General features: G+C 37.4%; 1 protein-coding gene across 1 annotated transcript in view; it reads left to right on the top strand.

Moving 5' to 3' along the window:
- TTC29 (tetratricopeptide repeat domain 29) overlaps window positions 1-13977 on the top strand; it is a 148037-nt gene extending 134060 nt beyond the window's left edge. The window contains exons 11-12 of the mRNA XM_045576686.1: window positions 13446-13515; window positions 13810-13977. Coding sequence (XP_045432642.1) covers window positions 13446-13480 — 35 coding nt within the window. The 3' untranslated portion in view covers window positions 13481-13515; window positions 13810-13977. The remainder of the gene's footprint in view (window positions 1-13445; window positions 13516-13809) is intronic.
- Window positions 13978-17873: the final 3896 nt, after the last annotated feature.

Raw genomic sequence — 17873 nt, 5'->3', positions numbered from 1 at the left:
TTTTCTTGAAACCCTGTGCCCCTTATTAGACTATTCTAAATTAATTGCTTTAAGAAATTTTACATAAAACTCTCATTTCCCCTCTGAAGTCCAGGCACTAATCCAAAGAAAGCTGCCATGATTGGAGACAGAGTGCCCCACTGTCCCCTCTACCACATACTCCTGAGCCCATCTAATCTGAACACTGCCTCAAACTGTACCCTAGAACCTATCCCACAAACGTTTTTCCCTTGCTGGGTGCTCATTGACTATTGGCTGAATGAATGACAAATATAACAAATGAATAGAGGTTAACAGTTGAGAAATACAGTGTGTGTTCAACATAAACTCTACCCACTCCTGGGAAAGTTAAAAATTGGCATCATTCTAAGAGTGGAGTAGCCTGAATCTCTGTGTCTTTCATTATTATTAGTATACAAGTGAAATAAGAAATACACTTAGTCAAAAGAGTGTTGGCTGAGCAGTTGGTTTGCTGCTTGGGTGCTGCAAAGCACACATCGTAATGGCCCAGGCCTGGTCTAGGTAGCATTTCAGGAGTCTTTGGGTAAGATTTTTATTTCTCATTGTCCTCACCTTCTCTACAAGAATGACTGATAGCCTTTCCTTGTGATATCTTGGCTTTTAAGAGTGTTGTTTTATCTATTTTTTATGACTAACCTTATACTTGTTAAGTGTAATTTTCACTTTATGCAGCATATATATATATTTTTAAATCTGTAATATGGTGCCCTGTGAATTAACAAGAATGGCGGAACAAAAAAAACAAAAAATCTTTTAAAAACGAATGTTCACATTAAATACCTTGGATAGGTAGGCCTTCTGGGGATTTTTCCTTAATGCAACAAAAGTGCACTATTTCTATTTTCAGAAATAGTTTCTTCCAAAGTCATATTACATAAGTAAGGGCTTAGTTTGTACATTACTATTTTACATTTTAGAGTCTTACTAAATCCTTTTTTGATCAATCTGATATTGAAGAGATCTATATTGATTTCTTCTACACTTGTTTATGGTATTTATTTTGATATACCTTAGATTAAAAGCCAAATTAACAAGTGTAATCAATTTTCGTAGCGATAAAGAAAAGTCCTCTAGTACCCTTTCACACATCCAGCTAGGATAAAATACTTAAGTGAAGATGTTGCAATAAATGGATTGATGTATTCAATCACTTGGCATAAAAACATTATCCCTGGGAAAGCGCTTTCCTCTAGGAGCTTTAGCTCCCCCGTTTCACTTGTGTTGCACCGAATGATTTGCATTTTTAGAGAAATTTCATGTCTTCAGTGAGCTCCCATGAAAACATGAATAAATTGCTTTCTTTCCCTCTTTTCCTGACTTTATGAAGCGAAATCCATTAGGGGGTCCAGTCAAAGTCTAATGAAACAAAGGCAGCAACAACTCACACGATGCAAACCCTGGGTTAGGATTAGTCCAAGCTCGGTTGTCCTGGCCTACGTGTCAGGTTAGTGCTTTGCAGGGACATCCCTGGGGCACGTGGCAATTTTTTTAAACTGCAGCCTTAGAAACAGTCTCTGGAAGACAAGAAATTAAATAGACAAATAATGATTAAGAACTAAATAGGCTTTCTCTACAAAGTCAGATAAATCAACCTCTCCATGCCCAGCACATGGCAGTTGCTTGGAGCCTTTCCTGTGACTCACCTTCCTTCTGAGTTCACTGGAGTAAGAATGAGTATGAAAGGATGGCACATACCACATGATTTCACTTATATGTGGAATCTAACGAATAAAATAAACTGACAAAATAGAACCAGAAACAGATACATAGAACAGACTGACAGCTGTCAGAGGGAGATGGGATTAGAGGGGTGGGTGAAAAAAGCGAAGGGGTTAAGAGAAAAAAGAGCATCATAGATACAGACAACAGTGTGGTGATTGCCAGAGAGAAGCAGGGCGGGTGGAAGAGGGCAAAGGGGAGATAAATGGTGGGGAAAGAGGTTTGACTTTGGGAGGTGAGCACACGATGCAGTATGCAGATGCTGTGTTATAAAGCTGTGCACTTGAAACGTGTGGTTTTATTTACCAGTGTTACTAAATTGCCCAATAGATTCAATATAGAAAAATTTTTTTTAATATTTTTTTAAAGGAGCATGGATTTTGGATCCAATCCAGCCTGGGTTTGAATCTCGACTGAGCCAGTTATATACGTGTGATATGGAGCAAGTTAACCTCTCCAACCTTTGGTTTCCTTTTCTGTAAAACGGGGATAATAATACCTGGAGCATAAGGTGGTTGAGAGGCTTTTTTTAAAAAAAAAAAGTCCCAATTATGCCCTATCGCCATGGTCGGCAAACTGGCTCGCAAGCCACATGCGGCTCTTTGGCCTCTTGAGTGTGGCTCTTCCACAAAATACCACAGCCTGGGCAACTCTAGTTTGAAGAAGTGGCATTAGAAGAAGTTTAAGTTTAAAAAATTTGGCTCTCAAAAAAAATTTCAATTGTTGTACTGTTGATATTTGGCTCTGTTGACTAATGAATTTGCCAACCACTGCCCTAACTGGTTTGGCTCAGTGGATAGAGTGTCAGCTTGCGGACTGAAGAGTCACAGGTTCCATTCTGGTCAGGAGCATGTGCCTTGGGTGCAGGCACATCCCCAGTAGGGGGTGTGCAAGAGGCAGCTGATCGATATTTCTCTCTCACCAATGTTTCTAATTCTCTATCCTTCTCCCTTCCTCTCTGTAAAAAAATCAATAACATATATATTTTTTTTTTTAAATGTCCCAATTACATTTCCTAGTACAGCATATATTCTCCATCCATGGAAACAAATTTAATTTCTACTTATGAACTTATGATCTGAATTTTGCAACTAAACAAGACAAGTAGCTATTACTTTACCTTTTATAGAGTATGCCATTTTGCTCCTACCTTAAATAGTATAAGTAAGAGTAAGCCTATATAAAACAACTAGAGGCTCAGTGTACAGATTTGTGTACCAGTGGGGTCCCTCAGCCTGGCCTGCACCCTCTTGCAATCAGGACCCCTCGGGGGATGTTGGAGAGCTGGTTTCAGCCCGATCCCACAGACCAGGTTGAGGGACCCCACTGCTACATGAATTCGTGTACCAGGCTTCATTTATATATAGATGAGTCTCAAATGTTAATGAGTAAATGAATCACCTTGAGATCCTTTTAAAATGTGAGTTCTAATTTACTAGGTCTGCATTCCTAACAAGCTCCTGGTAATACTGGTGGGAGAATTGTTTTGGTTTTTCAAAGAAGATCTATTTCTCAGAACTAGAATTTTCTAGAAACTTTGCTGCTGAAAAGGTCCATATTGACTCATAATATTTGGACTGGATATTGTATAACTACAGCATCTTTTGTTTGAAAATATCAGGATACATTGGAAATTCGTGTTTTGCAAAAAAATATTAATTTTTACATCTCTACATTATTTATTGAAACTGTTATCTCCTTTGTTCTACAGTAGTCTGTTCATGAAAGAAAGCATAGAGTTTATATATTTTCCAAACACTATTATTTTTATAAAAGCACCAGAAAAAAATCCAAATCTTCTACCAGTATTTAGATTTCTGTTACATACTAGAGGCCCAGTGCACGAAATTTTGTGCACTGGGGGGTTCCTCAACCCAGCCTGCACTCTCTCACAGTCCAGGACCCCTCACTCTTTACCACCCACCTGCAGTGAAAGTGGGAGAGGCTCCCACCATTGCTGCTGCTCTCACTAGCGGTGAGTTTGGCTTCTGGCTGAGAAGCACTCCCCTTGTGGAAGCGCACTGACTACCAGGGGGAAGCACCTGCACTCAAGGTCTGCCCCTTGGTGATCAGTGCATGTCATAGCAAATGGTCATCCTGCCCTTTGGTCGATTTGCATATCAGTGTTTTATTACTAGTATATAGGATATTGCATGTCACCTAATTTGGTCAAGGATAATTAAACTTTGGGAGTGATGATAAAATTGTTACTGCTTTAAGTCATTAATTCATCCTCAAGCTTCAGTTCAGGAAAATATATAAGCAAGAAAGATTTTCCATAAGGATACATATGTAATACCTTAATCAATAAAGAAATTTAAAAAACAGCCGAAACCGGTTTGGCTCAATGGATAGAGCATCGGCTTGGGGATTGGAAGGTCCTGGGTTCAATTCCGGTCAAGGGCATATACCTTGGTTGTGGGCATATCCCCAGTAGGGGGTGTGCAAGAGGCAGCTGATCGATGACTCTCTCTCATCGATGTTTCTAAGTCTATCCCTCTCCCTTCCTCTCTGTACAAAATCAATAAAATATATTTTTTAAAAAAAGAAATTTAAAAAACAAACGAACAACAACAAAAAAAGATTTTCAAATGAAGGTTTAAATTAGAGGTAGACTTCCTCATCTTTAGATTTGAATTATACTGATTTTTCAAATCTTAAGGGTTTTTTTTTCTTTTTAACCAAAATAGTTAAAAAGTACAAACTAAAGTGTGAAAGCAAAAGTAATGACCAGTATGTATCATTAATTTATCACAGTTTACCTTCAGGTGACATTAGACCACTTAACATCCTATATAAGAAAAGACTAATATGCAAATCAATCAAACAGCGAAATGACCGGTTGATGTGCACTGACAACCAGGGCAAAGACACTCAATGCAGGATCTGCCCCTTGGTGGTCAGTGCCCTCCCACAGGGGGAGCACTGCTCAGCCAGAAGCTGGGTTCATGGCTGGAGAGTGCAGTGGCCCTGGTGGGAGCCTCTTCTGCCTTTGTGTCAGTGCTAAGGATATCCGACTGGCAGTTCAGTCCCAATCCCCATGAGAAGAGGGTCTAAGCCATCCCTAAGGATTCCCAGACTGCAAAAGGGTGCAGACCTGGCTAAGGGACCTCCCTCCCTCCAGTGCACGAATTTCATGCACCAGGCCTCTAGTAGAGTATAAGAATCTTAAGAAGCATACTTCCATTTCTCCCCCTCCCAGTCTTTGCAGTGTTGCTATCATATATTATACTTTTATGTATATTATAAACTCCATTTTCTCTTAGTATTATTTTGTTTAAATAATCAAATGTAACTTGAAGAAATTTTTTAATTAAAAAAATATTTTATATTGATTTGTATACTTACTATTTCTGATGTTTTTCACTTCCTTAGTATAGATTGAGATTCCCATTTGGTGTTATTTTTCTTCTGCCTGAGGACTTAATCACTTCTTGTAGTGCTGTCTACTGCTGATGAATTGCTTCAGCTTTGCTTCTCAAAAAGTCTTTATTTTGTATTCATTTTTTGAATTTTATTTGTTTTCCATCACCCTTTGTCCCCCACCATACCATCTTACACCTCTACCAACCCTCTTCCCCCCACCCAACAATTAGCACATTATTATCTATGTCCATGTTGCATTCATTTTTTAGAGATATTTTTACTGGATATAGTATTCTAAGTTTGACAGGGTATTGCATATTTTAGTACTCTTAAGTTTCTTTTACTTTAGATCTGTGGGTTTGTGATACTCATTAATTTTTTTTTAATTATTCACCCATCATCCTCCAGAACTCTAATAACATATATAGTATGCTGCCTGAAACTCCTATAGCTCACTGATGCTCCATTCATCTTTTTAATTTTTGATCTTTCTTTGTCTTATTCCAGGTAGTTTTTACTCTGTCTCCAATTTCACTAATGCTTTCTTTCATTTTATCTTTCATGTCTCTAAACACTCTTTAATGTCTAAAATACAACTATAATAACTTTTAATGTGTTTGTTCCAAATTCTAATGACTGTCGGTTTTGATTGATTTTTCTCCTCATTATGCTTCCTTTCATAGTTTTTAGTTTTTATTAGATGATAGACATTTTCAATTTTGCCTTATTTTTGGTGCTGGATACTTTTTTAGTCCTGTAAATATTCTTGAGCTTTGTTCAGAGATGCAATAAAGTTATCTGGAAACAATTTGCTCCTTTTGGGTTTTCTTTTGAGATCTCTAGGTGGGGTCAGAGAAAGCTTTTGTCTAGGGGTAATTATTCCCCACCACTCAGTCAATAACTTTTTGGGTACTCTACCCATGAATTGTGAGTTTTTCTATTCTGGCTGGTGATAACAAGGAGCATGCATAGCCTCTGTGGACACTATATAATGTTCATTAATATTCTTTTGCATTGTTATTTCCTCATCCTTGAGTAATTTCCTCAAATATATGCTGTGATCTGTACTTTGCTGAATATTTGCAGGTGGCCTTTACAGATCTCCAGGATTCTGTGCGCAGCTTTCTCCTCTCTAGCACATTGGTTTCTAACTCTTGCCTGTGTCTCCCCAGCCTCACAGCTTTATCTCCTCAACTAAGGAAGTTTCCTGGACTCTCCCTGGATTCTCCCTCTCTGAGCCATGACTGGAAGCTTCCTCAAAGCAGCAAGCTGGGGAATAGGGCAGCAATAGGGCTCATATTGCTTATTTCTAATCTTTCAGGAATCACTGACTTCTCTTATCTCATGTCCAGTGTCTTCAAAATCATTGTTTTATATATTTTGTTCATGGGTTTTGGGGGAGCTGATGGTATTGTTTCAAGAAAGAGGATAAACTGATTTTTGTTCTTCCATTTTGACTAGAAAAAAAATGCAAAATTTGTAATGTAGTATTAGCATGAGAAATAAAATGAACAGTATGAAGACATCAACATTGTATTTATCTTAAGAAAGTATTGATATTTAGCACCTATATAAATTAATAGATATAAATGAGAAACTCTCATTAAAGATTAGATATCCAGAAGACATTTGGTATAATTTTGTGTTAATATGGTATCTTCAATACTTCCAAGTCTAGCCCCATTCCACCTATTTAAGATAATGATACTTATGGGAAAGACAAGAACCTGTATTTTTTAGTTAGAATATACTTCTGATCCTTGCATAAATTTTAGTTGGCTTCAAATATTAGCAAAACCCTTTGGAAAGGGAATTGCTATATACCCGAACTTGTAATAAGATGAGTACACGTCAGTTTTTGACACTTAGAAGAATCTGCCCAAACTTAAAATATATGTCCTGTCTTAAAAGTTTACATCTTGACTGTTATATCCAACAGCTATAGAATAACCACATCATAACCTCAACTTCAAAGCACAGAACAGGTTGCCTTTCTGTTAGTTTACAAAAAGTAGGAGAGTATTACTAGGAAAAAACTCATAGATTTTCTTGGGAGTGTAAGATTGTGTCTATAATCTGAGGTTTCGATTTATAGAATTTTTACAGAACTCTTAGATGTGAAGTCCATGACCAGATGAATGAGAAACCAATATTACCGCCCCCCGAATGTGGAGTGGGGGAAGGAGAAAGGGAAAGAGGAGGAAAAGAGAAGCACTAAATTATATGCTAGTATCAAGTACATGGACACATAAACTGTTCTTCCCATGACTAAATTTTATTTTGTGATTGTTATATGCTATTTCACACACACACACACACACACACACACACACACACACACACCAACATCCATTGTCCCACTTTGCTCTGTGTCACAGGACTCTGACTTCAGACTGCATCTCACAGGTTCCCTTGCCTCTGGCTTCCTGGATACCAGAGGTGAGGAAGGTAAAGAAGTCTGGGAATTAATTCTCTGACCCTGGCTTCAGCTCAGTTCTGCAGTAGTAACACTCTACAATTGCTGCTTCTGGATTCTACCAACTGACCCCTTTTCTAAACCTCTGTTTCTCACTTGGGGTACGATAACACCATCCTCTCCCCCTTTATCCTCAGCCCCAGGGAAGATGATGGCCTAGCATCCCTTTATTGCAAGTTGCTAGGTGTTTCCGCATCCCTTATCGGTTCCTCAGCCCTGCCCTCACCTCTCAGTGTCCCTTCATTAGTCTCTTCAGACTCCCACTTGAATGTGCCATCTGTTTCCTCCCGACCGATACCCACCCCTTCTCTGCTGTGAGTATCAAGTGGAGTGGCTAAAGGCAACCAAGTACAAGAAATATTAGGAGACTTCCACTTGCTGAAAAGTTCAGTCAATTAGAGAACAGAGCTAATGGGGCCAAAATTAGCACCTGGCTGTGCTCCAGGACAGCAGGCTCTGTCCCTGATCAGACATTTCCACACCATCAGTTACAAGGAGGAGCATGCGGAAAAGGACACAAGAGTCTATGCCAATCCGTCACAGCTCTGGGAACATGTTCAAAACTGCCTGTTCAACTGAGATCGCTTCAAATCATCTTTGTTTCCAAAGGACAGCTTTCTTAACCTGACTCTAGTAAAAGTTTTATGTAGGTTCTTAAAATAATAAAGCCATAACTGTCGATACCTTTTTCAAAGTTATACCATCATTTTGTTACTTCATCTATAGCTAATTGGGTTAAAAGTCAAATGTATCAAATTATGTCTTAAATTGATAATGGGATAAGAATATATATTTAACTAATTTCTTTAAAAGTTTTTAACTGTTATGATTAAATGACTAAAACTACATAACCATTATCTGGAGAATAATTAATAAATAAATGCTTATTTATTTATTTGAAGTTATTTTATCATTATCAAGTGTGAATGACAAATTTTCTTTCTTTTTTTTTTAATCCTCAGCAGAGGATATTTTTCCATTGATATTTTTAAAGAGAGAATGGAATAGAGAGAGGAACGAGAGAGAGAGAGAGAGAGAGAGAGAGAGAGAGAGAGAGAGAGAGAGAGGGAGAGAAATCAATGGAGAGAGACTATCACATCAATTGGTTGCCTCCCAATATTCCAGCTGGTGATCAAATCTGTAGCCCAGGCATGTGACCTTAACTGGGAGTCAAACCCTTTGGTGTGAGGGCTAATGTGTGAGAAACACTGGCCAGGGCAAATTTTCAATTTATATACATATTTCCTCAAACAAAAACTCTTTCCTCCTTAGTATAGTTGCCTTATAAAACCATATTGTAATTAGGCCATTGTAGTTATACTATTGTATGAATATTAATATAGTGGGCTTACTTCCATGGTTTTAATTGTATATGATTTGAATACATAGGAAGAAGGGAGAGTCTTTCTCCCCCCCCCCCCCAAGAAATCAGTTTCTGAGACTCTCTGCTATCAATGAAAGAAAAAAAAGAAGTATTGTTTCTACTAAAATTGAATCTATGACTTTAAGTAGAATGTGCTGAAATATAATCTCTTCGTGGCATAATGCTAAAAGCACCCGTAAGATACGAGCATTTGTATACATAGCATTTATTCTTAATTGTTTTCATAAAACACAATCTATTTTATTTTTTAAAAAAACCTTTTGAATCATTTTGATAAGGTCAACAGAAAGCACAGTTTTTTAACATTAGGTGATCAACTTTTTGACAATAGCAGAACCAGCGTAGCTAATGGAATAATAGCCTGCAGGGTCCAGCTAAATATGATATACTAACGTAATCAACCCCTGTGATGACTATTCAGAAGTAATCCCTTTAGCTTTGAACTGCAGCATATATTTCAACAAGGCAAAAACCATATGAAGAAATTCTCTGCAGACCACACTGATACAATACAGCCTTCATATCCTGCTCTATGTGTTTGCTGTTTATAGTGAGTTTTAAATTTAAGGTAATGACTACTGTATATTCATGTGAGCATACAATACTTTTGATTTGTTGTGGAAAGGTTGAATCCATTACCAGGGGTCTAAGTCTATAAACCCTGACACAACCTTTATGTATGAGTTATTATTTACTTTTCTCTAGAATACAGCCCCTAAAAATGTTTTGCATGGCAAAATTATAAAAATTCACCTTTTCAGTTTTAAAGCTACCAGGTAGTATCTCTTCCATTTTGATCTGTACTTTTCTACAGATAACATTTAAAAAATATATTTTGTTAATAAAAAATGTTATTTTATTAATAAAGTTTATTTATAATACTGTATTACATATTTGAAAATTATATGCCATTGTTTTCAAATAAAAGGTTGTTGGTAGTTTTATTGCAATTCAGCATTTGCTGACTTACTCCATTGCTCTTTGATACAATATAGGCTAAGTGGTGGTATAAATGAAATCCTTTTGTTACCTGCTTGAGGGGACCTGCTGTTTAAGATTCTCATATGGAAAACATGCTTGTTTCTACTGAAATGGAAGACAATATAAGCAGTTATCACATTCTCCACTTTGTCTTGGTTTGGTCTCCCTTACTGGGTGAATTGGTTCTAATCTTCCAGCTTCCTTGAAGACCTACAGATCAAACATATCAAATTATATTGTCAGACCCGCTGAAGAAAACCTAGGTGAGGAGTCTAAATGAGAGCGTCTACCACGATGGAACCAAGAGTGAGCTCCCCTGTGGTGCTCTCCTTGTTGCAGATAAAAGCATCAGAGCACTTGAATGATGAGTTGAAGTGTTCCCCCATGTAATTAATCATTGCCAATGTTTCCTTGCACAGAGAGAACATTAATGTCTTCTATTTAAACTAGCAAATGTGCCCTACATTGAAAAAAATAGCTGCAGATATAGCTATTTTTCTCAGGAAATTTACTTGGGAAGTATTCCACAATAAAAATTACCACTCCTCAACATCTGGGGGAATGAATGAGAAGCAATTACTTGAGGCTACCCAGGCACAATTTCAAACTTAGGAAACCCAAGAAGGATTTCTCCAGCTTAGGAAATACCAGAATGCTGAGTTTCAGACATTAGATCTAAAGGAGGCACCAGGATGTTACTATGCTTCTATATATTGTGATACAGTGAAAAATAGTAAACTGAGAACCCCCCAGGTGGATTGACCTAAAACAACGGTAAGGTCATACTAGTTAGGGTAACAGCTAAGCTCCTGTTCCAAAAGCCCCAAAAGTACAGCAGTTGTAGAATATATATATATATATATATATATGTTTCCTAATCATAAGTGGGCCATTTATATTAATGTGGTAGCCCCACCAGCATTCAGGGGGCCATGACCTTCTGTCTGCTTGCCTTAACACCCTCTAGAACAGGGTTTCTCAATCTTGCCCTGTTGACATTTTGATCTGGATGAATTTTTTTGTTGGGGAGTTGAGAGATGAAATGGCTGTGGTGGGCATTGTTGAATGTTTAGCAGCATCCCTAGCCTCTTCCCACTAGATGCCAGTAATAATTCCACCTAACTGTTGTGACAACCAAAAATGTCTCCAGACATTTTTTAATTCCCCAGTGGGCAAAATCAGCTGCAGTGGTGAACTGCTAAGTTAGGGACTTGTCATTGCCTGCATGGCAGAAAATAAATCATAAGGTAATAGTTCCATGAGTACGATTGAGGAAAGGAGAAAATGTAAGGGAAAATGAATGCCCAACATCTAACACTCAGACCCAGAAGCATAATGTATCACTCGGTCCACATTCATTGGTGAGAACTGCATCTTGTGACTTCAATTAAATCTTTATATGCCGGAGAAGATATAGTAAAGAGGAAAAACTGATGCTGGAGGGAGGAGTTACTGGAATTATGTCTTGTGTGGTGGGCATGGGAGGAGGAGACCTAGTGAAGAAGTAGAGGGGTGGCCTTCGAAGGAAGCATAGGGAGGAGAGAGCATGGGTGAGTTACTCTTGACATGGAAGTTGAGGAAGCTGTTTTTTCCTTCTGTTTTTTTATTTCCTCTTGAAACTAGAAAATGAATCAGCAGCTGAAAATAATGATGCCTGTTGAGGGTTGGAGTTTTTAGAAAACAGAAAACAAGAGTTAAATAGACATCCAGGAATGTATTATAGAAGAATGAATGGACTAGGAATGTTTGATAGGATCACCTAAAAGAAAGCATTAAGGGTCCAACTGCTGTCTCTGGTCATGAATTTAAAGTGAGGCCACATGAGCTATGTAGTGCATGAGAAGAATGGGCAGCATTGTATTTAACTGGTGTTATAGTTTTGTGAAGTTAGTATGACAAAGTGGGAGAAGTGTAAGGAAGTCGGGCTACATGCACGGGAGTGAACGACCCTGGAATTTAGATTGTATGAAGAAGGAACAGAAGACACTAACATGGGGAGGAACAGTGAAAAGGTGGTAGGATTGCAGGTCCCCAGAAGAATTCCTGGGGTTGGGGCACTAGAGAGAGTGACCTAAAAAGATAAAAGCTGTCAGTCAAGTAGTGAAACACAGGAAACTTGAGTTTGAAGGAGACTTGCAGTCTCTGGTAATGACTAAGTCCAAGTATGGCCATGGGAATTAATGACTGTAGGTGGGTGAAGGGCCAGATTTAAAAGGATGGAGCTCAAGGAATTAAGGCTCTAAGTGGAAGAATCTTTTACATGTACATTGAAATTGCTAAATTAAGAAAGTAACAATGAGCCAGTGCAAAAATCAATTGTAGCTAGATCATAATACTTGATTGTATAAACTGATCATGAGAACTTTGGGAAGAAGAGAGAGGCCAACGGTCCTGAAGGAGAACAGGATGTGAGAAGGACAACTACCAGGTCCAGTGGTAAGAATACTGAGGAAAAGAAAAACAAAAAGGGCTTCTGGATCGGCAGTGTCTGCAGAGGACAGCCACGTTTCTGATAGAGCAAGAAAGTAAAGGGTGAGAACACAGTGGACTGTTTCAAGAACTGCGGTGGGTGAGAGCTGGGGACAAAACAGGAAATGTCTGGAGCCTGAGGTAAAGCAGAATACAGGGAATGAAGGGGGACCTGGAAACTGAGGCTTGTCATAAGCAAGGAGAAAACGCATTTCATTAGATTAGTTCCAGTGGCTTCAAGTCAAAAACAGAAGGGTAGATTTGGAAGTTAAGTAACAAATTAACATGTTTATTTGCATCTATAAACTTCCCATATCTCATTGTATTATTTGGGTACTTTATATTGCTCTGAATTCATTTTCCTTCTGAGTGTTTCATTAATAAGTCATCATATCGGCTGCTGTGGTTGCATTTTCTGTCACAAGAATTCCTTGCGTTAGAAGTTCAAGCATGGCTTGAGTAGACATGAGTTGAGGTCACCCAACAGTGGTACTCTGCTGCAGATGGGCTAGTTTGAAAGGTCCGAGACAGCCTCACTCACAGCCTATAGCTTTGGTGGGATGGCTGGAAGGCTGGGCTCAGCTGGGACTATCAACTGGAGCATCTATTCATGGTGTCCAGGATGACAGTCTCAGGGCCATAGGACTTGTTAAATGATGACTGGCTTCTGTCAAAGCAAGCATCCTGAGAGCACTGGGTGGAAGCTGCACAACCTTTCTGGAATAAGCCTCAGAAGTCAGGCAGTTACTTCTTCCATGTTCTGTTGATGACAGAGCCCTAAGCCTCGCCCAAATTCAAGGAGAGGTGAACTCAAGGTCACACTGTTGAGGAAAATATGGGAGGAGGGGAGATATTGTTGTGGCGATCTTTGACCAATATTATCTGCCCTGGTGACACAAGGGAAACATACCTTTATCATACAAGTGCTTAGGGTAGCTGTCCCTAAAAGGGATTCCCAGGTTCAAGCTCAAAATAACTGAGTTGTATTTGTGGTAAACCATTAAATGTATACTTTTTTCTTTTCTTTAGAATACTCTAGAAGATCCACAATAGTAAATTTGTAGCACACCTCAGAGCACTTGGAAGAGCAACTGAGTGGGTATGAGAAATCAGGTAAATAGTTTTTATTAAGTGTGTACATTGTAAAGATGCTACATGTAATCTAATTCTTCAGACACGTGAAGAATAATTTCAACTAGCACTTGATAAGCTAATTCTGAAGCACTGCTTTTTAAAAAAATCAGATTTACTGTTAAGTATTGCACAAGGCTAAGTATTTTTCACTTTTTTAAGCTATGTCTGAAAATTACAGAAAACAATGTATTTCAAAGCAAGTGCATTGACTTTCTAGCCCAATATAACATTTAATTTTATAATGTTTTTTTTTTTTTAGGTTACCAGATAATAATAATTTTTAAAAAAATGAGACTTAAATCAGCTTTGACTCAACAACAAAGCAAGAAGAAATTTATGTCACCTGAGTCTTCAATTCTCTGTCTAGTAGTATGTTACAAAAAACACAGTTATAATAAAACTATTGTATACCTATGTTTTCATTGGATTTTGTATTGCAATGTATAAATTTTGTCTCAAACATCTAATTCCATAAAAATAAATTATATCCAAAATGCTTGAATATTAACAATTATCCATGGCATTTCCTCAAAAAGTTAAAAATGGAACTTCCATTTAACCCAGTAATCCCACCTCTATATCCCAAGAAATCAGAAACACCCATCAGAAAAGGATACATGCACCCCTATGTTCATAGCAGCACAATTTACAATAGCTAAGATTTGGAAACAGCCTAAGTGACCATCAGCAGATGAGTGGATTAAAAAACTGTGGTACATCTACACAATGGAATACTATGCTGAGGTAAAAAAGAAGTTCTTACCATTTGCAACAGCATGGATGGAACTGGAGAATATTATGCTAAGTCAGAGAAAGATACATATCACATGATCTCACTCATATGTGGGATATAATGATCAACATCTTTGATGAACAAGAACAGATCCAGAGACAAATCATAGGGAAAGGATGTTAGAGAGCAACCAAAGGACTTGTATGCATGCATATTAGCATGACCAATGGACACAGACACTGGGGGCTTGTCTGAGATGGGAATGTCTGGGGGGGGGGGGTGTCAGTTGGGGAAAATGACATATGTAAAACTTGAGACAGTAAAAAAATAATAATTTTTAAAAGCTAAAAACTATGCAACACAATGAAGAAAATAAAAAATGTAATAAATGTTAGCTATTCTATGTTTTAAAAATTATTCTTAAAATAGACTGTAAAAAATTTCCTTTTATCCACTATTCCACAAGAAATATTGTTATCATAGAATCAAAATTTGATTGTTCTAATGAGAAAATAATTATGAACTTAAGGAAATCTATGTGGAATAAGTTTGGGAAAATATGTATTGATATTAAAATTCCAAGGAAACGGTTCAACATACATAAAAGAATTATAAGCAATAATAATGCTTTGGTTCTATTCAAAACACTTTGCTTGACCTGTGCAAAGGAAAACTATTTCCTCTACTCACAACACTTCTAACATGTGTGAGTTTTTCCACAAAAAACAATCTCCAACTCTTGGCAGACAGTGAGTCCCTTACAGTTTAATTTTAAGGTCAGCTGTGCCATGTAACATAATAAATCATGGCAGTAATATGTTCTCATAGTCATAAGTTTCTTGGATTAAGGGGAGACATGTTGCAGGCCTTAATTCTATCTATCACGCCATGGAAGAAAATACACTAACTGGCCGAAACCGGTTTGGCTCCGCTCTCGCAGGAGAGCGTCGGTCTGCGGACTGAAAGGTCCCAGGTTCAATTCTGGTCAAGGGCATTGGTTGTGGGCACATCCCCAGTAGGGGGTGTGCAAGAGGCAGCTGGTTGATGTTTCTCTCTCATCGACGTTTCTAGCTCTCTATCCCTCTCCCTTCCTCTCTGTAAGAAAAATCAATAAAATATATTTTTTTAAAAAAGAAAGAAAATACACTAACTGAAAATTATGCAGAAGAGTTGGCATTTGCTTGCCTATTCAAGTATACAAACTACTTATTCAAATGCTGAAATATTTCTGTAGCATTTAGCTGTAGTTCCATAGTACTGTTTTGGATCCCACCTTTTACGCAGTGCCTGAATATTCTCCCAGTCTCTCTCCTGGCATGATCACAGCCCCCTTTCAGATCTAAAATGAAGGACTGATGCCTGGCACATCAGTCCTTTCTCATTGCTTGGTACCTGTGAATTTGTAATCATTAAAGATTTAGATATATATTTAATGATAGAAAATAAGAATATTACAATATTTTTAAGTGAAGGAACAAGAGAGTTATTTCAAGGAATAGATAAAAATGTTGATACATTGTTAGATGATAGATAGATAGATAGATAGATACATAGATACATAGATAATGTATTGTAGAAAACACAAAATACAAATAATTAGAGAAAAAAATCACAAATAAGTAAATGAACAAAACAAAAATCAAGAGATGCTATATTTTATGTGTTTACAAAAAGATGATTAGACTACGTATTTCTATTTTTAGTTATTTTGTTGTGGTAATACATTCTGTGATACACAGTTTAAAAAATCTACTACAATACACATTTTGAAGTCTAGCTTTCACTCAGATCTCTGTTTTCCTTATTACCCTGACCCATTTTAATAGATTCTTGTGTATTCTTCCAGCTTCCTTTTTTAAGTTAAATTTCATTGTTAAGACTTTTCTTTCTTTCTTTCTTCCTTTCTTTCTTCCTTCCTTCCTTCCTTCCTCTCTCTCTCTCTCTCTCTCTCTCTCTCTCTCTCTCTCTCTCTCTCTCTCTCTCTCTCTCTTCCTTTCTTTCTTTCTTTCTTTCTTTCTTTCTTTCTTTCTTTCTTTCTTTCTTTCTTTCTTTCTTTCTTTTCTTGAGCACTTTTAGGTTGACAGCAAATTGAGAGGAAGGACAAAGATTTCCCATACCTGTGCAGAGAGCCAGGAATAAGCTCTGTCTTTGCCATCAGAGAAGGAAATGCCAAGGAATCCAAACATTCTAACTGAAAGGCTAGCATTCCAGGTTATTTAGCAAATATATCAAAAAAAGAAAGATCATGGGATGCACACATTTGAATGCTTTGTTAGGTTTCTGCATAGCTTTTACATACTTTGGCAGACGATATGTGGGTGCTCATTTGTTGTGAGCTTCCAGCAGGGCAGATGACTTCTAAGTTCTACAAATTCTTAGAAAGCAAAGTGTTTCTTATCTTGTTTACTGCTGTATCTCCAGGATCAAACACATGGCAGATAAACTGTTAAATAAAAAAGGTGCCCCATGGTTAAAAAATGTTGGGGAAATGCTACTTTTTGCAGTTTCCCCTGGATTAGCTCTACAAATTAGCACTATAAAGTGCTTTAAGAATCCAACACCTTTAACCAATTCTCTTCTTTTTCCCAGAGACCATCACACATCTACTTTATGGGGAAAGACTTAGGAATTGTTCAAATCAATGGCATATGTCAACCAGCTCACTTTGGGAACTTCTCAAGACACCTGGAATGGTACACTCAAATATGGTCCCAGATACAATCCAATCATTACAAAAAGCTAAGAAATATTTTGGATACTCTTAAAGAAAATAAAGATAGGATTTTATCTTTTAAGAACAAATCAAAATTAAATGATAGCGTAAAAATTTTAGCTTTTCCTGGAATTTTTCTACCTAAAAGTAGGCAGCTTAGAGAGGGATGAAGAGGGAGAATTAATGATCCTATCTATTAAATTTAAGGTGAAGAATAAATGTCCCACAAACTTTTAATACTAATTTAACACCTCATTTGCCCATTTAAAATGTATTTACTTCTGTTGCCACTAAACTTGATTAAAATGCTAAGCAATTTAGCATTTTAAGTTTAAGCATGGATATGCATAGTAATTAATACTGAAGCTAATTATGGCTAACATATCAGTATAAGGTAGAATAGGAAATTCATACTATAGATTTTTAATTTAAACTGAAACTATAGAAAAAGTGGGACTGTATATTAGAATTCCTTTTGGGGGGGAGCCACAGAAAACTCATTCAAACTCACTGAATCATACAAAAGAACTAATTGGCTCATGTAACGACATGATATGGACACAATCAACCTCAGGAATTACTGAAATGAGAAACTCAACTCTCTCCTCTCTCTATTCTTCAACTTACTTCCCATTCCCTCCTCTGCTCTCTTCTCTCCTTTTATCCTCTAACCTCTTTTTCCCCTCTCACACCCTCCACCTCAACCCACAGTGTCTCATCTCAGCTTCTCTTTGTAGTGCCCTCCTTTTCCCCAGTTGCAGATGTTTTTTCATAAGTCATGAATCCTGGCAGCAGACAGCTCCAAGTTATATCAATACAGCTTAGAATCCCCAAAGGACAGAATGTCTCAACTCTGTAAATGAAAGGGAAGAAGTTT

Source organism: Pipistrellus kuhlii, unplaced genomic scaffold (genome assembly GCF_014108245.1).
Source record: "Pipistrellus kuhlii isolate mPipKuh1 unplaced genomic scaffold, mPipKuh1.p scaffold_m20_p_8, whole genome shotgun sequence".
Taxonomy (NCBI): domain Eukaryota; kingdom Metazoa; phylum Chordata; class Mammalia; order Chiroptera; family Vespertilionidae; genus Pipistrellus; species Pipistrellus kuhlii.
The sequence above is the reverse complement of the archived record's forward strand: the minus strand, read 5'-3'. Positions and strand labels throughout refer to the sequence as shown.